This window comes from Phlebotomus papatasi, chromosome 2 (assembly GCF_024763615.1).
Source record: "Phlebotomus papatasi isolate M1 chromosome 2, Ppap_2.1, whole genome shotgun sequence".
NCBI lineage: Eukaryota > Metazoa > Arthropoda > Insecta > Diptera > Psychodidae > Phlebotomus > Phlebotomus papatasi.
In genome coordinates, this window is record NC_077223.1 from 12,561,282 (window position 1) to 12,587,187 (window position 25,906).

Genomic DNA, 25,906 nt, shown 5'->3' on the forward strand with positions numbered 1-25,906 from the left:
GCAGAAAACAGCTGAATTTTGGGCTTTTAATTAAAAACTCCTAAAACTTTGAAGAAATCAATTTTGTAAAATCTTGACTGAATATCAAATTATCATTTTTATTTGATTGTAACAAATAGACCTATGGGTATAACTTTCCATCATCTTTACGCGGCTGTAATGAGAAAAAAGGCAACCTCAAAGCGTAAGAGAAGATTCATTTAAGCAGATCACATTTGTATGTCTGGTCCATAAGCACTTCTGTTTTAATTGACTAAATAATCGGATTAACTTTATTATTTCATTCTACCGAATGGCTTAATTTTCCTTGAGTTACCAACTCTGGTGGCCCATGCAGATAAAATGCAGACACCTAAGTATACTTACATTGTACATCTAGGAGGAGTGAGGCGTTTTGTCGCATCTTCAAGGTGGGATGTTCCATGACGCACAAAATGCGTGCATTGTGATGTGCCCGATAAACAGTTGGTAATTTGGCCTCCGATATGGCACCACTGTTAATTCTGTACGGTTCCCTATCCTGCAATTGCCAAGAGAAGAAGAATGAAGAGTCTGTTATTAAAGGATAAGACGGCAGCCCAAGAGCTGAGTGGGAATTGTCTTAATTTATGCTAAAACAGTTATGCAAATCTCTGTTGAGGATTTTCCTCTTCAGCATCGCTAAAATCTCATCTTTTCCTGCATCTTCTGCCTTGGTCTGTCTCTCGCAGACGCAATGTGCGAGAGTTTGCTTCTTGAGAATAAAGTGGAGGGAAAATCGTCTTTTGCGGTTGAAAAGTCTCATGAAAATTAAATGAGGTCACATTGTGTACCATTTCCCACCAAACATCTTTCTCACAGAATTCTACCCCCTTTTTCCCGCTCAAACTGAACATCACCACCACCCGGGGATGAACTTTGTGAATGGCCCCTGATTTGTGCTTGATATCAACAATAGCTATTCACCCAACTGTATCGTCAATTGAGATCCCAATTTGGGAATTGAGAACTCAATGGACAATCGGGATGAACAAAGAGTCACATAAATTTCTAGCTCTCAACCACGCAATTTTTGCTACAAATAAGATAAGAAAAGTGCGGTCTTATAGGAACATCCACAAACTTTGTCATTCACTTTTTCAGACTTCTGGGAATTCTTTATGCTCCAGAAATTCTTAACATTTCTTAGGACAAAAGTTCAATTTTAGAAGTATGTAGTATTTTTTTTTTATTTGACACGATTATATGAGTTAGCCAAGATTCTTTACAGTCCGATTTTAATTTTTTACTTACTCGTACATGGGGAAATAATGAGCTCAAACAGAAGTAGATTTTGATTCTCAAAATTAATTCTTTTTTAATTCTAAAAATGTCAATAATTTTGCTGATAATATCTGCTGAGAACGAGCTAAAAACTCAGCAGCTAGTTCGGGTGATCGACCACCATGAGCGCTGACCCGTAACATTTTCATATATTGTCTCAGCACTAATTTCATACAATCCTGCTGAATTTCTAGCTGAGTTTCTCTCAGCGCTGAACTCAGCTAATGGTGTCAGCCGGGTTCTTAATACAGAAAAAAAACAAGTCAACTGTTATGTTGGCATTACGTTATTACGACCACAGTAGTTTGACCATGCCATATATAAGATTAATATTAAGATTAATACTTTCTGAACTGCGAGAATGACAAGGAAAGATAGCAATTGTTTTATCTTGCCTGTATTTCGCATTTTCCCAGTACGTACAATGTTAGCAGCAATAGAATTGCTCGAAAACTGACCGTATCACAGTTGTCACGCATGGAAAAATGCTCGAATTGCCTGTAATACGATTCAGAAAACAATTATTAGGGTGAAGTAAGTACTTTTGGCCACTTTAAGGTTTCATGTGCTTGTAAGTTTTATAATCTTTATTTAAATAAAATGAAATTTTGTACAAAGATACCTTAAAGCCGTTCCTTCCTAATAATCCAAAAGAATTCCCAAATTTGTTTTGGATATTTTAGTGAAAAATGTATTTTATGCAACTATTTATGTTTCAATACTTTTGGCCACTTTGTGAGCACTTTTGGCCATTGTGTGTAAGCACTTTTGGCCACTTGTTTCCAATAGAATTTTAATAAAATAACAGAAGAAATAGCTCTCGAAAACTTTCACAAATACACAGCACAAGTCCTATTCTTATTTAACACCAATTTTGTGTGATTATTAGAGTATTTTAAACGACTTTTTGAACATTTTCCATTTGATGTAAAAATCAGTCAAAAGTTACGATTGGTTTTACTGAAATCCGCAAGGTGCGCCACGTGTAAAATGTATGGGAAAATGAATGGCCAAAAGTACTTACACAGCCGAAAAAAGTAATCTCTTTTGGCCACATCCGATTTTCATTTAATTTCTTAGAAAATCTTATTTAGGATGATATCACAATAAAATTTAGTTAATTGAGAAATGGACTTTCATTGAATAACATCAAATATTTTCGTCAAAAAATGAAATAATGAAAAACAATTTCTCTTAACATTAACAAGTTTCTTAAGAATCCCATGTTTTTTTAGTGATTGTTTACCTTGTCGAGAATTTCTTTTAATAGCTTAGAATTAATTAAGTCGATACAAAATCAAATATGGTTTTCTGATTCGTTAGATTAGAGGTCACGATATAAGACCCACTTTCCTGTTCTAAATTAACTCATAATTGCTTTACAATTTTATTTTACTTTAGGTGGCCAAAAGTGCTTACATGACCAAAAGGGCTGACTCTACCCTACGAATAGTAATATCTTACTCATCGTATAACTCCACTAGACTGTACTCTTTCTAACACACGCATTTTTTCCATTTGAAATTTTGCATACTATATACCTCTCTTTCAGTCTTTCTTTACTCTTAGTTTTAATCTTATATGTGACACAACGGTGAGTAATTCATACCTGTCACTACACCTAACGTAAAGACGCCCTTATGTTTTTGTTAATCTGACTGGATTCCGATCAAGTCCTCATGATGACCACTTTTTTATGTAGTATGCATTCCTAGTAAATTCTAAAATCTTTCGACAATAAGCTATCAATTTTCAATAGAAAGTTTACTTCATTATAAGTTTGACTAAGTCGAGTACTATGCCATGACTAATGCTCTTGCTCAATAAAAAGAGAATTTTAGCTTCGTTTAATTTAAATTTTAAATTTATTAAGTCAATTAAACCGGAAACCTAAAAGGAGAAACAACTGTATGTGAGCTTTCTCATTTTGTTCTTATTATATGATTAGAAAAAAAAAAACACTTTAATTATTAACAATGTGCGTAAAGTAATGTAAGTTTTAATTATCATGAACAACTGTTTGACTGTTTTGTCTAGACAAGTCAAACTGACTCTTTTTACTCAAATTTTAATCTCTATCCCCGTATAATTATAGTCAAATTTGTTTAGTTATCTTCTAGTATTAAATTGTTCTTTAAGCGATAGAACTCACGGGGTTATGTAGGTTTTGGAACTTTAAATTTTTTTTTAAATTAATTAAGAACACATTGAAAAAAAAAAAAGTTGTACGAAGGTCCAGTCGTCCGAAAGTAGTGTGCTTTCCCCTAACTTCGAACATAAAAATTTCACTTGAATTTCTTTTATTTTTTGAATTTTGTTCAATTTTAAAAAAAACCAGCCAGAGATTTTTACACATTTCACCATATGAGATTCCATTTGAAATTTTGTGTGAACCGTACATCAACTTTCAATTCATTCAGTCTCCCTCTTCGTTCCACCCACGTGAATTTTCTAACTGCTCAAGAATACTGTTTCCTCAAGCTATTTGCAGAATGTTTTTCTTCATTATCGGGTGAAATTTGTTGTCTCTACTCTGCACCCTTTCCAAAAACACCCTCTATATAGTTACTATATAAATACAGAGTGGAGCCGTGGAACGAAAGAAAAGTTTCACAGAACTCGAACTTTCTCCTTTGGAAATCCATCCAAAAAAAAAAAAAGAACTCATCACCCTTTTTGTCAAACCCTTTGTCTGGGCAGATTTCAGAGGTACTCACTTTGTCATTTTTGACTTCCTGCAGCTGTGTCAGTTCGGCAGTGACTTTCTGGGCGTGACGATCCACTCCAGGACTCAGCAGGATCTCCCATGTGAGCACAGGCTTGGGATTTCCGCCTTCGCTGATGCACGCCAAACTCAATTCTGAATTCTCCTTGACAGGTACAAAAATATTTCCGGCGTCGAGACGTCGGGAGTCAATCAGTAAATATGGTGGTTTTGGACGGTCTGCAATCGAAAAGGATGAAACAATTTATGTAAGAAAATAAAATATTAAATGTAACAAAATGTGAAGGATTTTAAAATTAATTTCTTTCAACACTTTTTTTTTGTCATTTCACATACAATAATGTTGAACGTAAATAAACGAGAGTTATTGAGTGTTTGTTAAATAATATGGAAATTATTTTATTTTTCATTTTATTTTTCAGATGTTATTTACATAGAATTGGCTAATAAAATTTTAATAAAGTAAAACTGTTTTTTTTTATTAATTATATCCTTACAAATAATCGTGATATTTTCAATTTTGCAAAACCATTAGAGGAAGGCTTTCAGAATTTGCACAATTCTGGCTTCGAACACTTCATATTGTTACGGCGGACGTAACTCAACATCCTGGCAGTTAAGACACTTTCGTTGACGAGGGCAAAAAAAAAATGAATGGGGATTCGCGAGATGTGTGAAAGTGCCAATGCATGAATAAATAAAAACTTTGGTTTCCCTATAACCTAATATTTTTTTTAATTCACTATATCGTGATTATAAAGATGGGTTCAAAAATCTTATGTTTCCGTTTGCGACGCCTCCACTTGCTCCTGCGACTCCTTTTCTCTTGGCTTACTCTGGATGAACTTGGGCTACTCAGAGAATCCGGAAAACTGTCAACGAAAATACGATAAGTGGAAGGCAGGACCACTTCCTTCTACTCCTAAAACCAGCTACGGGGACGTGTCTACAGAAGGTGCCCCCGCGCCAGAGTGTTGCGGTTCTGATGAGGTACAGACTACAGACCTGCGAAGCTGATGGAATAGTGTTAGATCTCCGACAAAGTAAAGGTACTCTCTGGAACGGCCCAGGAATTAGGGGAAACTGAGGCACCACAAAACACGGGGTACCACCAAACACTGCGATTTTTTAATTGGATATTGGATATCAGAGGATAAGACCAATAGGAATTTATAGGCACTATAGGGATGTTTGTCCACTAAAGGAATGGTCGAGATAGTCCAAGTAGTTTAGAAATAAAAATTAGTGTTTGGTGGTGCCCCAGTTTCTCCTATGTCTTCCAGGCACTCCCACCATAAGCAGGGACGCTCTACTACGGGGATCGGTCGCAATGGGGACCAAGGAACTTCTGACATGCCTAGGAGAACAATAGGGAACGTGGCTCTGGATACTAAATCCCAGGACCCGGTGAGCTCCACTCTCGAAGTCTCTTTTCTCAGGGATACCGAGTCTCTTTCGTGTTCAGTCTCCGCTGGAGGTGCACGTATTTTGTGGTCTGAGATTTGGTCGCCTATTGGGGACACCCTACTCCTTTCAGGGTTTGAAGTGTCTAACTGAGCCTCTGTCTTTACCTCTGAGACCTTGGAAGGCGTGAATGAAGCTTCAACGCTGGGGTTCCTTGCCACCCATTTCCTTATCTCGCTCTGTGTCTTCAGTTTCTCACGTTGATGCTGGGCGCTAAGTCCTTCTGATCTTCCTGGGTCACTCTGTCTCCCTTTTCTTTCTTTCCCCATTTTCGATCCGATGGATGATTTCCTGTACATTAAAGCGTCACTTCGACCACTGGAATGGTGTCTCGGAAGCCCAGGATGGTTTTGCAGCTTTTCCCGTCTTTCTTCCGAGCACCCCCTGATATACTCCTGTAGCCGGATTGCTCGTCTGTCCGACGAGAGAGCCTCTCCATGCACATTCCCGCTTCACCCAAAGATTGGATACGATCGAAATCTCGGAGGACTTCACTCCGAGTGCCTTCAACTGTCACACTAGAGAAATCTGTGAAGACTATGGCTTCTTTTCCGGGACTTCTGGTGTTACGCTCAGGGCTCGGATAGCTATACTCTTATTTGTCTCTTTCCCGGTCAGAAAGGTCTTTTAGATATGGGCCTTGGGATTTTCTTTTTCGAAGTTTAACCTAAGGACAAAAACGTCCTCATCTCAATATTCTTGGAGCGTTCGCCGAATAATCAACCATGTCATGATCTCTAAAACTATCTATACATTTCACGAAAAATTAGGTTAACAATTAGTGAGAATATTTTATTATTTATTTATTATATTATTTATAAGACAAATGCACGGATTTTTGACCTGGTTCAGATTTATTCGATTATATTCGCATACGACGTTTCGGGGACGATTTTTCCCCTTCCTCAGGTATGAAAACCAAAAAGGATGAATCTTGTCTTGGAACAAAAGTACTACCACTTTCACTTTGGAACAATTTGATACACACGGCATACCGGTCAAATACAGACCGCAACGTCGTATGTGAATATAATCGAATAAATTTGAACCATCAGGTCAAAAGTCCGTGCATTTGTCTTATAAACCTTGAATTGACCGAATTCTATCGAATATTATATTATTTATTCATCTAATTCATACCCTGGCGCTAAAACAAATGGCGGCCGCTGCCGTCTTAACAACAGCGTCCATGGGTAAATGATTAATAAACTTGTTAATAGCAAGTTTATTAGTAGAGAATAAGTTCTAACAGATTTCCCTGTCTACTGAATAGATAGAGCAACGGAAAAGTCCAATTTTCTGTTATTGAAATTCAATCAAGAGACTCTACCAATTTAGTTACAATATCAATTAAAATAATACAAATGAACAAAATTTTATACCAAAACCCAATCTGTGCATTTACGTCTCATCCCGCCCTTTGAAATCGTTAAAAAAAAGTTAATAATGGTCTGCATGTGACAAAGTATTATACACTAACCGAGATTAAGCAATAAAATTGTGGCTTGATGTGTGGTGTTGTAGTTCAATATGAAAGTGAATGATTCAAATAGAAGAGGTACAATCGCCAAATAGCCCATGGGGATCGCGTTAAATATTAAATTGTCTTTCAGGTATTTGCCTCTTTGTTGTATTCATGAATCCCAAACCCATGGTATCGTGTTTCAAACTAATGGATTCCCATCCAGATGCACCGCATGTTATTTGATCTATTTGAATTGGCAGGTTGAGTGTGGGGAGTTGAAGGTTCAACCAAGGGGTCATTGTCGATGTGGACGGAAATAGTAAATAGAAAATTGGTTTTTGGAGGAAATAATCGCTATGGTCAAAGTTTAAACATTTTTCAACTTGTGCGCTCTCTCAATCCATTCAATTCTATGGCAACATTGTTGGTCAATGAAAATAACCACACTGAAGGGAATTTATTTCAATTTTCTCCAATGGAAATTTTCTACACCCTCCACGCATTTCAAAAACTTTTATGTTACGCGAAAAATAAATGTCATTCTACATACAAAATTGCTACTTTGCAAATATTTTGTCCAAGGGACTTAGTCAAAAATACAAGAGATGATACACAAGGTACACAAGATTTTCCCAACGGGTTATACTTTGTAGCCGCTGAAACTTCCTATCCAGGACAAGGGACGAATAGGGCAGTTTCAAGCAAACTGTTATATAGGGTGGAGTAACCACTTATCGTCACTTTTAAGAAAAAGTGAAGTTTACTTTATTATAACTTTTAACTCCTCATTATAACAAAACTCAAATTTGATGCAAGGTTACTTAGGTGTATTGGCTCTAGTTTCGCCAAGTAATTAGTCCTCCAATTTGACACTAAAAATAACCACTTCGTCGGCACTTTTTACCACTTTTCGCCAGTTTTGTAACCACTTCTGGCCACCTACATGAAAATGTCCAAACTCAATTATTTTAGATTATATTATGAAAATAATGCATTCAGCATTTCATTTTCCTTATGATCACCTTATTATTACTCACTTTAAATGATTTTTTTTCATTTTTATTTGAGAAATCAAATTATAAGACTATTGTAAAAAGTAAAAAAAGAAGGTTTGACAACTGAGAATCAATAAAGTGAAGTTAGCGATGCCTATTAAAAAGCAATGGCGACAGGTGGTAAATCAATTTCAGAATATAACCACTTTCCGCCATGGCTCATTTTTACATAAAAATAATATAAAATGAAATTGTAACTAAAAAAATACAAATTTTATGTATTCGTCGAATGTAATTAAATGTTCAATAGACAAATTATTTATCTAAAAACTTAAATTTTGTTTGATAAAAGTTTCATGACACTTGGCATCTGTAGTAAGAAATTTTGACTTTCATGCACTTGATTAAAAAATTGCTCTAAAAAATGCCCAAACATTTAAATTCAAAACAAAAAATTAGTGTTTTTCGACTTTCTAAGTAGCAGCAGTAGAGATACAAATAATTTACAGCTAATTTATTTAATAAATAATGGAAAAATTGCGATTTCAATATAAGTGGCGAAAAGTGGGGCACTGGCGAGAAGTGGTGGTTCCACCCTATCTATACTCTAGACCAGTAAGTAATACGCTTCCAGTAAGTAATACCAGAAAGTAATACGCTTTTTAAGGTTACTTAATAGCGTATAGGCGAATAGGTTACTTAAAGGTTTTAGAAGGTTTTAGATGGTAAAATATAGGGCATATTTAGGGGAAAGCGCGCTACCTTCGGACGACTCAATATTCGGATCACTCACTTTTCGCAATGTTCTTAGTAGATTTGACCAGTGCAGTGGCTGTTTTCTGGAAATTACTGGCGTTGAACTAGCTATTAAAATTGTTATTACACCGAGAAAAAAAAATGTGGGTGCGATTAACTTTTTTTTTTAACTTTTTTGGTGTAAAAATATATCAACATTTTTAATGTTAATTTTACACCTTTTTAAGGGTAAAATTAATATGAAAAAGGGTAACTTTAACCCCAATACACCTAAAAAGGGTAATATTTACACCGATTTTGGATCAATACTGCAGGGTAACATTAACATTTCCGGAATGTTATTTTAATTTTTACGGATTTCTCTCAGTGTAGCTATTATTGTTCGAAGCTTGAGTTGTCCGAAGGTAGCGCGCTTTCCACTGATCAAAGGGTAGCTCATAAGGAATCAGAGTGGCTCGTGTTTCCAATTTTTCAAAATAAAATATGGATTTCTGAGTTCGCAATGTTCCCAGAAAAATGAAAACTTAATAATTGTGGGCAATACATTTTCTATTTTCTTATTTTAGCATCTTTTAAGAATAACGTCCAGGCAAGATAATTCAAAGTCATTGTACGAAACAACCCCACATTGCCTTAAAAAAACCGTCGATTTCATTCTGAGAGAACTCAGATGTCTCTGCAAAAGTTATATTATTGAATTTGGAATTATCAGATCGTGTGGTTGGATAGATTTTCAGTGTCTGGAAGGAGTTGATGGAAGTTCGGGAGTAAATTTCATCCTCTTGTGTACACTGAGATTGAGGATATCGCGTGCCTGAGACTAGGAGAATTCAGCCATATCTTGTGGTGAAGAGATTGACGGGAGGAAACTGTTGGGTACACATGGGACTACACTATCATATTCAATATCAACGTCAAAGAGCGTGTGTAATAGAAAAGTCCCTTGGGCAATGGATCATTCCTTTCGTAACCTCACACCTTTCCTTGAGACCCACGAAAATGCATGAATAAGTAACAAGATTTATGATCAACGCAACTAAATTTTGCCTTTCACCAGTCACTTCCGGTAACTTCTTGGCAACTCTTGCACACAATACTACGCCCTGTCATCAAGTACGACCCCCTACCCTATGGCCACCCCCAGAGAACATATCACACTCCCGCCATGGTATTAAATAGCGCCAGAGATAGTGTGCTTTGTGGTGCTAGAGTCTCATCTCTTGTGATTGTCTACAGAAAGAATCTCACACAAGGGGCTAAATTTAATCATCTCCATAGTACTGGTACTCCTCCACTTGCTCCAATAGACTCCAATAAATTTCACACCAATTGGCCATTCTTGGGAATTTGCTCATTTTCATCGCAACCTCTCCACAACTCAGCGATAAATTGCAGAGGATAAAAATGTTCTTATCTTTGTACAGAGGATATGCTGGTAGACAGAAGATTTTCGTTAGACGTCTGCGGCGAGAAAACATAGCGGCGACTGGGGAGGGGGGCCAAGAGATAAAGTTAATGTAAGCGACAATTTTGGAGATAGCATCATAAACTAAAGCCAATATCGTTAATGGTTTTTTTCTTCGTAAATCTGAAATATTGAGTAACAAATATACTTTTCTATAAATTGAAAATTCATGAAAAAATATGTCCTACCCTTTCCATTTACTTCCATTTAACCTCAAAAAGGGTAAAATCTAGAAACATGCAGACTAAATTATTAGTACTGTTGGGATTGATTGGAATATTCCAGGTTTGAATTTGTGTCTGGTTGTCTTTTATCTCTTTATTAGTATAATTTACTAGTTTTAACCTTCCGCTGGGATTAAAAATGGTGCAAGAGGGTTAATTCAAGTAGGGGAAACTGGGGCACCACCAAACATGAGGTAGCACCAAACACTGCGATTTTTTAATCAGATATTCTACTTCTAAGGACAAGACCTAAAGGAATATATAGGCACTATAGGGATGCTTGTCTCCTGAAGAAATGGTTGAGATAGTCCAAGTAGTTAAGAAATAAAAATTAGTGTTTGGTTCTACCCCGTTTTTGGTGGTGCCCCAGTTTCGCCTATATTTAATGGATTAAATTTAGAAATATCAGTGGGTTGATGCTAGGATAATTCAGAGTCAAAACTTTTAGGATTGATTATAGAATATAGTCAGGTTTAATTTTAGTAACTCGAGGGTTAATTTTAGCAACCTGGGGGATTAATTTTAGTAACTCGAGGGTTAAGTTTTGTAAGTTTAATGATTGCTTTTAGAATATCGTGTGGATCAATTTTAGTAACCTGGGGGATTAATTTAAGTAATTCAAGGGAAAAGTTTAGTAACTTTCAGGATTGTTTTCAGAATATTGTGGGGTTCAATTTTAGTAAAATGTGGGGTTAATTTTAGTAACTCGAAGGTAAAGTTTAGTAACTTTCAAGAGTGCTTTTAAAATATTGTGGAGTTCAACTTTAGCAACCTGCGGGGTTAATTCTAGTACCGCACGGGGTTAATTTTAGTAACCTACGGGGTTAATTTTAGTAACTTTCATGACTGCTTTTGGAATATTGTGGGGATCAATTTTAGCAACCTGCGGGGTTAATTTTAGTAACCTACGGGGTTAATTTTAGTAACTTTCAGGATTGCTCTTGGAATATCGTGGGGATCAATTTTAGCAACCTGCGGGGTTAATTTTAGCAACCTACGGGGTTAATTTTAGTAACTTTCAGGATTGCTTTTAGAACATTGTGGGGATCAATTTTAGTAACCTGGGGAGTTAATGTTAGTAACTCGAGGGTTAAGTTTAATAACTTTCAGGATTGCCTTTAGAATATCGTGGGGATCAATTTTCGTAACCTACGGGGTTAATTTTAGTAACTTTCTAGATTGCTTTTAGAATATCGTGGAGATCAATTTTAGTGACCTGCGGGATTAACACCTATACAATAATTTTCAAATATTCAAAATAAATGACTTTTTCATTTAAAGTTTATCCTGAATAGTTTTTGAAAATACCAAAGAAATTAAGCGTTGTGTAAGTGATGTTTTAAAAATATTTTTATCACAATCCTTAAATAAATTTACATTTTTAAAATGATTACACGTGGATTTATGACACATTCTAAGATGTTATCTAAAAATTATTTAATAAAAATTTAATAAATGATTAATCAATAACCATCCGACAGTAATCATTTACTTCAGATCGTATTTGCAAGAAGTGATACTTTCTGCCGGTTCCCTTCTGAATAACTCTGAGAGCCTGCATCATTGGCTTAACAGGAACGGACTACAAATATAATAATCACTGAGAGAGAAATCCGAAAAAGTTAAAATAACATTTCGGAAATGTTAATTTTACCCTGCAGTATTGATCCGAAATCGGTGTAAATATTACCCTTTTTAGGTGTATTGGGGGTTAAAGTTACCCTTTTTCATGTTAATTTTACCCTTAAAAAGGCGTAAAATTAACATTAAAAAATGTTGATATATTTGTACATCTAAAAAGTGTTAAAGTTATGAGGAAAAAAAGTTAATCGTACGCTCTTTTTTTCTCAGTGATGCAATGTAAATTGAAGTTGTGAATGGTGAAACCTTACCAGACAAAGCTACTAAATTCATCACTTTCAATTTCAGAAATAAAAATCGAACATATACAAGTAAATAATTTAAATTAAATTAAGTTCTATCAACGATAGATCAACTAGCTGAATTTGCAGAAGGAGTAACTAGAAAAAAATTGGTTAACTGCCACTTCCATCAGTGAGAATTTTATCTGTCAATTCAGGAAGAAGAGGGATTCTTGGAAGAATTCCCAAGTTGTAGGTGTGACAAATAGAAAGCAACTCGAAGCAATCAATCATGGAACCAATGGATGCACTAAGAATGTACGAGGGGATGATGAGGAAAAAATGAGCAGACTCAGGGCGCATCCCTTTTGGGAATGCAAAAGGTGAGAGGAAATATTTGTGGATGTCAGTGATAAATGCTTTTGTCCCAAATGGGACATTCTAGAGTTGTTAACACCACTTTATTCATTAAAATACTGACACGACAACTCACCACAACAAGAGTAAAGTGCGGAGTAAACCAGTAAATTAGGCTAATTGAAGTGAATTGTGTCTCAAACACGTAACAGGGGAATGTCTCATTAATTACTTTATTTACAGTCACTGCCTTTTACCCATCGAGCACCGATTTATATACAGGAAAATTTATATCACTCTTACCATCCTTGATAATATAACCTCAACAGTCTCCCATATTGTTGGGGTAGAGGGAGCTATTCTAATGAAAAATCATTTTAAATTCAACCCTCAGATTGTGAGACACGTAATGTGTGTGCCAATGATGTTGAATTGCAGATTTATTACTATAAGCAATAAATGTCAAGTTACAAAATATGAATTTATTGTGACAAACTGCATTTATTATAATTGACATAATTAGAGATTTATGTAATTTAATAATAAATTGCATTGAAGATTGGCTGAAAGTTGGACTTTGTTTAAAATTGCAATACCTTTCAGATCGATTCACTGTTTCCTCACATTGGTTGATATTATCATCGTTTAAATCAGCATTTATGCTAACTATAATTGCTTTGTTTTATATTATATGCAAATGACGTATTCGGTCGTTGATGTTCCAAAATTCAAAAGCAATTTCGAATTTTTAAAATTAAATTTTCGCATTCCTTAAAGTACTCTTGTGAGTTGTAAGATTGTTGCATAGTCGTTTCGAACAATTGCTGACCCAAGTGACGGACGATATCTAGAGTTAGGGGAGGGTGGGGCAGAATAACGACGAGGCAGTTTCAATTTTTGCATATTCTTCTTATCCATTTGAAAGGAATGGGATAAAACCTTTATGTTATTGAAGAGATAACTGAGACCCATGTTAATAAAAATAATTAATTTCGTGATGCTTCTCATTTGAATTCTGTAATTGATTTTATAAATCTGCATCAAAATGAAACTTTTTGTAATATTTTATTTTCAACAATTTCTGAACTATTGCACTTAACTATCAAAGTAACATAATTGTATTAAATTATCAGTGGTTTTATGATTATTATATGTCATTTAACGTTGAATGAATTCTAAGACAGTTCTGACAATTTTGATTTGAGTTCCGAAAGTGTGTGAGGGGCAGTTTCATGCAAGTACACGGAGAAGTCTCCAATGTCTAACAATTTACTTTTTTAATCAAAATTAACTTAAAATGATCATTGAAAACGTTTTGTAGCTGTTTTTGTCCATAAAGTTTAAAAACTTAAACTTAAAAAAATCTTTCAGTGTTTTTTAAGTGCTTAAAAATTATGAATTTAATTATTATAATATCTTTTCAGGACGTTTTCAGCAAGATATTGTATAATTTTTTTAGTATTATAAAAATTCAAGACTTTAAAATACGATTATAAAACTGTTATACTAAGAAAGACATGTTATAAGGCAATATAATGATCCAACAATGTACAGAATTAGTTTAGCACTACAAAAGACATTTCTTTCGTATAAAAAGTAAAAAAAAAATTGCTTAATTAATGAGAAATAGGTTTGGAATCTTTGGCGATATTTTATTTTCTCTGTATGATTAATTAGTGTTAAAATTCTATTATAAAGTTCTTGTTCGATTATATTTTTATGTTTTAGAATCTTAGAAGACTTCAAAATAGTAATTTTAATCAATTCTGGTATCGCAAGTTTCCTATAAACATGTTTTATCTTTCTCAAAAATTGCCTCATATTTATCTTGAAATTGCCCCGCAATGGGGGACTTTCACACATTTTGCCTTTCAAGTGAAATGAATTTCCCCACAATAGACTAATGGAATTAAAAGATTATTGTTATTATTTTCATTAACCCTGAACCCAACTGTAATTCAAAGAATACACATAGTTTTACTTCTGTTTATCATCTATTTGCAAAATGGTCTCAAAATCCATTTTGCAATTTAGGGGTGAAACTGCCCCACCCTCCCCTATACGGGCTTTAAACCTAAGGCTTAGCCATGGCTTAACTTCTTTAATTTCTTATCAGTCAAGAATTTTTTGGAAAATTTGAACATAAAATTTGATTATTCAAGACAAATGATTAATTACATTCTGAAAAACCAATAAAATGAATTGTTATTTAGAACTTTGAGCCCTTCGGCAACTGGGGTAAAACTTTAATCTGAAGACCGCTTTAAAGAGATTTTAACCTTGAAAAAATCACCGGAAGATATCAATATAGGACATGGTCCGTATATAGAAACCTAGAAAGACTTCTTTTCGAGTTGGAACCACAACGATTTTCTATTTGAAAAAACCTCGAGAGTAAAAAAAATCTTTTAAATAAATTCCTAATTTATTTTCAAAATTTTTTGCTGCAGCGCATTCTGTCCAAATAGTGATAGAGCCCAAGTGTACACTTTTAGAATTGGTTAATTGAAGAATTAGCTATTAATCGAACCAGACTTCCTTTCTAAATGCAAAATTTTGAGAGGTTGGCAATTTATCATCACCCTCTGAGACCCTCCCGAATTACTTTCTGAACATTAATCCTCTCCGATATATGACTCATGCCTCCGGATGGAATGAAAAGTCAAATTAAGCGAAAGCATCCTTGTAAGATGTCTCAATTGGAGTGACACATTTTGAATACATAATTCCTCTCTATCGGTTGATGTTCTTATCTCAGGGAAACAGATTTCTTTTCCATTTTGAGAGACTTTTTGAGACACATTCCTTGTGACAATGTATTTTGGGAAAGGGATAAATAAGCCCTTCATGCGTGAAAAAGTCTTTCGGAGAATAACAAAGTGTTGATGAAACATTTCCAAATTTAACGTTTAGCTTCTTGGTTCAATCCTGATCCTTCTCTTATTACGAAAGATGTTAAGTTCAATCTTTAGTTTTTAATTTGAATGGTACTTTTTAATTAAATTTTCAATGTAAAGTTTGTATAACATCGTCTGTGGTTACCTTTTTGGTCTTTTTTTACCAAATACGCCTAAAGATTACTTCTTATGCATATAGATAGTGTTGGAATAATATTGGAAATATTTGAATATCCTGCGGATGCCAAGGCTAAATTCCAGAAAACATTCCAGTTTAAGATATTTCTAACTTTGTCGACACTTTGTGCCCCTGTACAATACCAACATTTCTCTTCAGTGGTGTCGATAGACCACCTCATACTCCTCAATAAAACCTCCAAATAGTCCTCTCACAATTGCTCCTGAATTGCATGAGATGTTCGAGAGAAGGAAAGAGCAAAGGGTGGTGAAAGATAAAATCCTTGGAAGGCACTATAGCAACGATTTGAATGTTCTTTTTCTCTATGCAAAGAATATTTGCCAATGTGCACATTGCAATATACATTTTCCGCCGCATTCCCATCCGCAAGTTCACATGGCAGAAGCATTTGGTGTCGACAGTGAAATTCTAACCATATCGCATGCCGCGTGCTCTGGCAAAGACATCCTCACAAAGTATTCCAATTCACTTTTTTCCCCAATTCAACAAAAAGAATTTCCATGCACTCTGCACTCGTAGAAAATGTCAAGGAGAACAATCAATGTCTCATTCTAAAAAAATATATCGGTAGCTTTATGTTAACAGAGCATAAATAATTTTAGGCCACGCCCACTTTATGAAGTGCACTCATGTCACTTGTGTCACATGTGAACCTGTACCTTATTGTAATTTAATTTAGCTCAACAAACCAACTGCGAATGTAAATTACATTATGATTGGGCCCAGTTCTATTTAAATATAAGAAAATGCTCTATTTTAAAGTTGCCCTTTCTAAAGTGCCCCGCTTTCCCCTACATAATTCTGTTAAAATAAAAGGCTGACGTAATGACTGTATAAAAAATAAATAAATCAGCCAAAGAAGAAATACGCAACACCCTATTTAAAAATTGACACAATGCACTGAATGGAATTCAAAATGGAACGTAAGTCACTCATTTAAGCCGACATTTGGGTAAGTTTAAATATCCTCTATTAGTAGGACTCTTAGCAGGATAATATAAAATGACATCGTACAGAATCTTAGCTAAAGTGCTGACTTTATGAAGCAGAAGCCTTGGCAGAAGCCCTCAATATTTCAATATTTTAAATCAATATATTTTTACAGATAAAATTTGAAGTAAAAAATTATTTAACTGTTTATTATTTATTATTATTTTTTGTTTAACTTTTTTGAAATATAGACTAAATTATTGTAAATACATCAAAATTTTAGAATATTATCGGTTTTGTTCAACACGATCTTATTTTAACTTAGGTATGATCTTAAGTCTGTCAGAAAATGCACCGTAGTTTGCACGAATGCCAGCTTTCCGAATGCCTTGCTATTTACGACGAAAGGCTATCTTCAGCTCATCGACACTTCGAAACTTTTAGTCCTATCCCTTACCAATAAAATGCTTCTCTTGGAGAAGTCAAGCGGTTTTGCATCCGGGAACCGTTGAGGTTAATGCGCTCCAAAATCGAAAAACGAAACGTTTTTCAGCCAATCTTGTTTGGCGCGTGATTTGTGCGACGGTGCTGAGTTTTGTTCGAAACCCAGAATCGTTGACGGAAATTTTGTTATGCCCATGGCTTCAGGGTTCCTTCCGGGACAATTTCGAAATACATACTGCAGCCCAAAAAACCCAGTGCAAATCGATAATTTACCATCACGGAACACGGAAGTCCAGATCTTCAAATACGGTGATCTTTGACTTCCGGTGGGCATTCGAAGCCTAAATTATCGCAAGGTTTTTCCATTAGGTAGACACAATCATTTTCTTTGCTAATCAAATGGTCAATTGGAAAATTTGTTTTCATAAAAAAAGACGATATTCAGCAACTGGCTTTAAACGTGCAAGCTAAGTCAATTCTTCGCTTCATCGAGTATAACTTTTTTTGAGGATCGATAAAGTCTTCTCGTTTTTAGGATTTTTCAGACTTCATATGGAGGTCCTTTTAAAATTTTTGTTTAATGATTGCTTGAGGTTTAAGCGTCTCACGGACCATTTGTTTTCAGATATCACGCAAATTTTGTTCAATTTGCTTCTCTAAATTAAGGACGATGACTAGCGATGAAGCAATATTTTTACAGCTTCAAAGCATTTTAATTAAAATGCTACAAGTATCCTTATACCGCGATATGTTTCGAAAAATGAGAAGTTTAATTATAGGTTAGGAGCCCAAGAATAGCTGCTTCTAACTTTTCGGTGAAATATAGCGTCATCAAATTGTCACGTTTAAATTCCATTGAAGATTTAAGAACTTTCACAAAATATTTTCGGAAATGCTTTCGTGAGCTTTTAACCAATATAATGAGCTATAATAAAAGTTAATACTCCCTTAAGTTTTAATGTACAGAATTATACATATTGATTTATATTCCCTGAATCGGTAAGAATCGTAAGTAATCAGGAAATGGATTAAAAATTTGAGGAGGAGCTACTCTCCACATCAAAGCCAATGATACATCCGACTAAATTGAGACTAAGTGCAGCTGAAAATGAGGGATACCTTCAGAAATTCAGTTCTTTTGTGAGATAATAAACTTCCAATACGAAATGTGAATTTATTCATTCATATTTTTTTCTCCATCCAGAACAAGATCTTAAGAAAACTCTCTAGAACCATTTCATACAGAGTAAAAAGAACAAGGTGAAGAAGATAGCGAGGTTGTGAGGAAAAATATTATTAAACTCAACTTTTGAGGTTTTTCCTCTGAATTTCGAGGCCACGAAGGCATGTTGGGGCAGAAGAAAAATGCACGAAAGGTGAATTTAGAGCAGCTGTGAAAAAAAAGACATGCATGAATCACAATGAAGAAGTTTTCTCAGAGGCTTTTCTCGGTAAGTCTTATGAGAGGGACTTGTTTAAATTATCGAGAGTATATTTTCCTATTTTTCAGCAGTTTTCCCTGTTTTTTTTTCCTTAGCTCATGTTTTCATCCTTCATGAGCAAATTTTTGTGCTCCAATTTCACTTCCGGGGATTTTCATAATAATCTTTCTTAGCACTCTTTTGCACAGTTGACTGAATGAGATCCAAGAAGTGACTTCACAATTTTTTTCACATAAATTTCACTGGTGAGAGAAAATGACCCAAAAGTTTTCATTTTACACAAGAAAAAAAGAAAGAAAGAAGGAAAGTTAATTTAATTCCTTAACTTTCTATCCCTCCACGGAGAATGATCCTGTGAAACAGGGCGAGGGAATTGGTAAAGTCCCCAAGCTCAATCTTATCAATGTTGACAAGTGAGTTGGAAGAAAAGCGGACGTGTTTTTTCGACACTCAATTCCCAAGGAAGAAAAGTGAGAGGACCAGGGTGAGATTTTCCTCTATTGTCTGAAGAAATCCACTTGAAATATATTACATTCATTTTATCGCTCATTTAACCTGGTGATGGTCTCTACCGCACCTCCAACCATTCACCAGTATCCACTAATTAAGCCGGACAGGTAAGGGTGTCTCATTTTCTTCCAAAGTCTCTTGTTTAGTCCTTGGATTTTTAATGTGTATCCTTCTTCTAATCTTCATCGCTATTTTAAATTCTTTTTTTTCTAATGTCAGTGAAATTTTTCAGGTAAAATTTTCCTTAATTTACCATTAGCCGTTACAAAATTAGAACAAGGAATTTGATCCATCATTAATATAAAGTCTAAAAAAAAACAAGTAAAATTTCAGAACAAAGGTAGGGAAAATTCTCTCAACGCTCGAATTGACAAAAGCTTTAATACTTTGCAAAGTTTTGTGCTCTATTGCTCCTTAAAATACTTTTTAAATGCGGCTACCACCGGCTTAGCTCTACTTTACTGATTAAATATTATCCATATCTTACCGGTTCATTACCATTTTACTACTGGTTTCTTTTATCGGTTGAGAAAATCGGTCACTATAACGATTTAAGTTTTAAACTTGAAAAAAATATTAAAAAAAATACCGTTAAATCCTTTTTAATAACTATTTTTCAAGGTGACAGGTTAGAAAGGCTATATAAAGCATATTTTTCAACCGAATGGGGTAATATTTGTGATTTTTTGAAAGGTCTTGGAATATTTAATATATTCTGAAACGGTCGGTTTCAATCGGTTATGAACCGGTCGGTTACAATCCAGTAAGCAATTTTTTCTTATAAAATTAATTGTGTTACTTCTAAACTATTTTGAGCAATCTTTTGGGTGATTTATGAACCGGTTCATATTGATTATGAATTGGTAAACGCTAAATGATGCGAAAGTGCTTTCGAGGTATAGCATCCAAGTTACAAGTTCGAGCATTTTGCAAATCATGAGATATTTTGCCACCTTTTTTTAAGAGAAATCCTATTCATTGTATTTTGCTGGGGTCCCGGTCAAAATCCCGAATGGTCCAAAATCCCGAAAGCCAAAATCCCGAATTCTAAAAAGTATCATAGCTACTCCCACGATTGACCCGCGATTATTGGAGGCAAAGGGAAATCTTCTGTGTCTTAGGAAATTATTCTAAACATTTTCCTCCATATAATTTCATCCGTTTGAGGATTTTGAAAATTCGGGATTTTGTCTATCGGGCATTTCGGTTTTCGCGATTTTGGCCTCTTCGGAATTTTGGTGTTCGGGATTTTGGTTTTCGTAATTTTGGCTGCCACCAATTTTGCTGACCTAACTCCTGAACCAGGGGCCTCTCGACATTTCATTTTTCCAAACGTTTTTGCATAGAGGCACTAAAGTGAAGACTATTGGCAAGTATTTTCCTAAAGAGAATTGACTTATCAGTCTGATATATTTCGAAATCTTGTATTAAAAGCTGTCTAGAAATACATATTTCATAATATTAGGTGAGATTCTTAACAATCTCACCTACTATAATCCTAACAAAATTTCATGTCGTCCGATCGACCTCAAATTTGGCCAAAATGTGTTTCGCCACTTCCTGATTCCGAATATATATGTGGCTAAGTTACGTTCCCGGCCGGCCGGCCGGCATTTTGGCCAAATTTGAGGTCGATCGGACGACATGAAATTTTGTTAGGATTATAGTAGGTGAGATTTTGTTAAGAATCTCACCTAATAGGAAATTATTACTTTGGCTGGCAAAGTGAAATTTTCTGTGTTTTTGGGAAATTTTTTAATTCTCGCTTACTGGGGCAAAGGGATATTTTGTGTTTAGAGAAATTATTAGTTTCACTTCGAAGAGCAATGGGAAATTTTCTGTGTTTTGGGAAATTATTATCTATTCCTGATTTTGACCCTTTAGGGATTTTGTCGATCGGGATTTTGGCTGTCACTCTTTGAAAGTACATTTATCAACATAATAATTTTTGCTGTCAGTTTTTCTTCTTAATTTTTTCACTTCATAATATATTAAAAATGTCTTTGTTTGGTACCTGTCCACTAAGCAAAATGTGAACACATCAGAGAATAATCTTTTGAGGCTACAATTGTTTTGTTTTATCTATATTTTCTAAACAAAAATTTTGCATTTAAGTAAAATTTTGAAATCTCTTTTTTTTTTAAATAAAATCTCATTGGAAAATCTCTCTTGACTTTTATTATAAATCTTTCTCAGTTTATTCAGAATGTATACAGAAACTTTTCACTGCCTCCTCTACATATGACAGCCATAGAAACTAAAAGAAAATTTTCCCATAATGAAAAACCATTTTGTGCGTTTTGCCCCAAACTATTAATTTAATGTTGATAATTTTATAGAAAATGGCAGCACGGTAATAAATTTGATATGGAAGCCATAGGATGTATTTAAAAGTTTTCAAGCGTTTGTAAATTTCACCCTTGTGTCGTTCTTTATATTGTGGCTGTGTTTCACGATGCTTTTATCGCGTACAATATAATTTCTTCAACTCAAAGTTTTCCCACGAAAAAGAGAAGAGTGCTTCATAAATAGAACTTCCAGGGCATGTAGCGTGGGAGAAGAGAAGCTGAATTCTTGGGAAATGGAGGAAAATCAGAGCACTTTTCCTCCAACCACTCATTTGACTTGCCAGTTTTCACTTCCCTTTGTAACGTGTATAAGTGTTAAACAAACCCAGTCTAAATGATTTTTTTTTTCAAAAAGAAGCAGGAAAAAACTTTTCATGATAATTTAGTTTACTCATCAAAAGTTTGTTTTTTAACGTCGCCAGATCAATTTCACTGATAGAATTCTCTTTTTTCTGTATTTTAAGTGAATTTCCCTGCTTCAACATGAAAAAGTCGGAAAAGTTGTATCCCTGTGTATTAATGTGGATTCAGACATTTTGAGAGATATAGGAAGTATTTACTTCTTTCCTTTACATTGTATGGGAAGGATTAGAGGCTTCACACACGCTCTGGCTTTCGAACATTTCATTTCCCATATTTCAGTCAGAATTATTAAAGCAATATTAGAAAAATATAAAGTGTTCGAAGCCATAGAATGTGCGAAGCTTGAAAGCCTTCCCCTAAATTTTTATCTTTACCGTACGAGGGGCTGTTGTGTCACTTCACTGCTCGAATTCAAAGAGAGTTGCTTCCTTACTTGTGACACGGCTAGACGTTAAACGGTAAGAGATATCGACTTACGGTCTTCAACGACCCCCTATAAGTTAATATTATCTAGGACAATCTTTTTTTCCTTCGCCCCTTTATCTACTTTCCCCTCCAAAACCATGTTTTTTTTGGTTTATTTCGGAAACGGCTCCTACTATTTATTTCATTTTTGAATATGTTTTAGAGGTAATCAAGACGAATGTTTAGTCCTTAACCCTTTAAGGACGATTGGAACACCGGTGTTCCATAAAGAAAATAATTTTTCCCGACTACCTAAGGTTATTTTTTTTCTTATGTTTATACGTAATTGCAAAGTACAAGGTTAAATGAATCTGGGATATTTTTTACAAGTCTCCAGCTATATTTGCTATATAGTATATATTTAAGCTTAAAAATGACTAATTTTTAAATTCTTATTTTCAAAAATTATTTTAAATATTCTTTATACTTTCAATTTTTTTAAGCAAAACCGTTTTGGAGGAAGAAATTACAATATTCATACATAATATTTTCCTTTAGACTAAAAATTATTTTTAATTGGTTATAGTCAGAAAAACTACTTAAATTTTTAGGCTATTTTTGTCCCTATCGCTTGTAGAGTTAAGAAATGCACTGAATCAGACTGTTGTTTTTTCCAAAGATGATATAAGACGTTTCATTGATTTTGTTTATCGGTCAAATTTTTATTGTTGATTTTCGGTCCGCAAAAGTGTCTCGTCGTTAAAGGGTTAAACACCTATGCTCGAAAAACATTTCGATATCGTATTTTCTAAGATTCAAAGTTTAAGCACTTTGGGCATAATTTTCAACCGATTTTTTTTAAATTTGGGTTTTTTGTTTTGAAAGATCTTGAAATTTTCAATCCAATTACGTTGGACTTAATCGATTATAAGTCGGTATAGTACCCCGTCAAGTCATTGCTCTACCTGCCGATTTTACTCGGAGTTTTTTTTTGAATTGTAACGGTATATTCTAGTACATTCAGAGAAAATCTGTAGATTTTCGCCAGAATTTCTGCATAGAAAATCTGTAGATTTTCGGCATTGGAAATCTGCATAGTCTCCATTGTCTCAACAAAAATATTGTTGATTTATCAAAAAACTGTAGAAGTTACAAAGAAAATGGTATGCTCTGCTTAACAAGCATTGCCGATTAAACATTTTAAATTAAAAAGATGCGAGCGAAAATAATAATTTCTTAAAAATCGCCAATGCAGTGATACAAAAACACGAAATTTAGGTCTACACTGTGTTTAAAGATATCACTTGACTTTTCTCTACTTATAACACAACGTCGCAGAATTCTTTATTTTATATAAACACTGTGAAATCACCAAGAATCATTCTATTGAACTTTGCAAACTTCAGTGAAGAATATTCCATCTTTTCAGACACAGCTGTCTGAAAAGTCTGGAATGTAGAAAAGTCTTCAGAAAATCGGCAAAATATCTACAGAAATTCGTCAGAGTATGCACCAGGATTCGTCAGAAAGTCTGCAAAAATTTCTGACGAATTTTGTCCCAAGCCCAAATAAAATTCGTAAGAATATCTGCAGATTTCTCGACAGATTTTCGGCAGAGGTGTAGATATTTTCTGCAGAAATCTTAAAGATATCTGACGAAATTATTTGACGGGACCCGTAATTTATGTATATTTCTTAAAAATTTTTCAGTGCAAAGAATCCCAGTTAAATATATTTTTTATTTATTCGAAATCTTATGATACGGCTAGGGGCCAAACGAGAAGAGAAATCGACTTCCCGTCTTCGGCGATAGCCCCATTTATTTCGAACAAGGCTTCTACGATTTTTTGCATTTTCGAATATGTTTTGGAGGTAACCAAGACGAATATTTCGTCCGAAGGTAGCGCACTCCCCCCTAGTTATGAACAATTTAATTTTTTTGCAAATTACTGTAATTAAAATTTTTGCTAGTCCCTTTAAATTATTTGCTGACCGAAAATATTTTCCTTTCATTTACTAAACTGGTTATTAATTGATCCTTAAATTTTCTATATTTTCCTTCATCTTTTGATTTAATTTTAATTGGGATTATTTGATTTTTTCCAAAATCCTTTTAAACTAATCATAGAACCATGGGGATGAATGTCTGGCGGTATTAAAAGAGTTCCAAAAAAAAACTCCAATAAATCAGGATGCAAGTCAATTTATCTGTCGGGAGCACCGTAATTGTCGTTCTGCATGGGAAAGTGCATTGATTCAGTTAGGAAGTTCATTTAAATGGGAATGCGATAAATTCAGATAAATTTTAATTAAATAAAAGTATCATGAAACCAGAATGTCAAATATATTCGCGAAAGCTGTAAAAAAACCGACTTAGGCAACATTAATTAAACCGAATAGGTAGTTAAGGGGTAAAAGTCCAAAATAACCATAACACGTTTATAATATTGAAGGTGTCCGCATCATAACCATGACCATGAAAAATGTAATTTAGTCACCGTTGGTGTGTCTCCTGCACGATGGTGTAACAATTGCCTGAGGAATGGGTTTTCTGGGCTGGATATGGGCAAGGCTGTGGAGCACTCAACACCGTACGAAATTAGCCATTTGCTGCTCCTCCTTGTCCATTTGAGCATTTGGCGTTGCCACCTCGAAATGCGGATACTACGAAAATGAAAACAGCACAAACTCCCCTTTAGCACTCACCCTCACAATCCCTATCCCAGAGGTTCTTTTGTGCTTGGGAGGGTAAATCTGAGAAAAACAAAAGCCCGAGACAGACAAAAGGGAAGCAATATTAGGTGTGCAGAGAGCTTAAGCCACAGTGAATTATCTGAAAGTGTGAAACTCACAATACACCGAGCTTTAGAGTATAGATAACAGCACTTGTCTTGCAATGAAAGGCTAGAGTTAAAAGAACCTTTCAGTTAGTTTTGAGATTATCTGAGCTCAAAACTCTGATTTTTATGCATATGAACTAAAACCTATTGAATCTATGCGAAAATTCTCATGTTCATTAATCTCTACGGCATTATTAATAACTATAATAAAGTTTTGAAACAATAGCTCATTAAAAAACCAGGGGTACAATTCTGAAGTGCTTCTAGTCATGAGTAATAACTCTAGCACTATTAGTTATAAATTTCTGAGAAAAAGTACTAGGGAAGAGCTCATAATTTTGGACAGTTTCTAAATTTGGACACTTTGAGGGTAAAGTTGGACACTAAAAATAAATTGATTAAAATTATGGAATTTTATTCCAATATTTGATGAATGATGAATTCCATCTTAAAATTTTATTCTTTTTGGAAGATTTTAACACTAAATAATGTTAAATTTTGAATATGATTTGAGTTAAAATTGCTTTGCTGAAAATTCAGTCTGAGCAATTGCTTACGAGAAATATGACAGAACTTTGTATTTACTTCAGTCTTATTTAGCTGCGAAGAACTACTAACAATGTTTTCCCACTTTTTTTAAGTGATATTATTAAATATTCGTTGAATATTGTGTTGATTCACATTTATTGTGACTTGTTGAATTGACCTGAAGTGAGATTTGTCTTGTGAATTACGTTTTTCGTGTGAAAAATGTGAAATTTTCTGAGAGATTCAACAGTGAGGTGATACTCTTTATTTTGGACGTGTGTTTTTTTCTCACGAAATTTCGTGATTTGCTTTGGTGATGACTAGATTATGCAAATGCCTGGAGAAACACAGGAGATGTAGTGAGAAAAGCCTTAAAAGGCTTCCG

The 25,906-nt window shown here is 34.5% G+C and overlaps 1 protein-coding gene across 1 annotated transcript in view; it reads right to left on the minus strand.

Moving 5' to 3' along the window:
- LOC129803756 (uncharacterized) overlaps positions 1-25,906 on the minus strand; it is a 391,692-nt gene that overhangs the window by 70,936 nt on the left and 294,850 nt on the right. The window contains exons 6-7 of the mRNA XM_055850537.1: positions 4,020-4,246; positions 367-520 (exon numbers count right to left, since the gene is read on the minus strand). Of these exons, the coding sequence (XP_055706512.1) occupies positions 367-520; positions 4,020-4,246 (381 nt within the window). The remainder of the gene's footprint in view (positions 1-366; positions 521-4,019; positions 4,247-25,906) is intronic.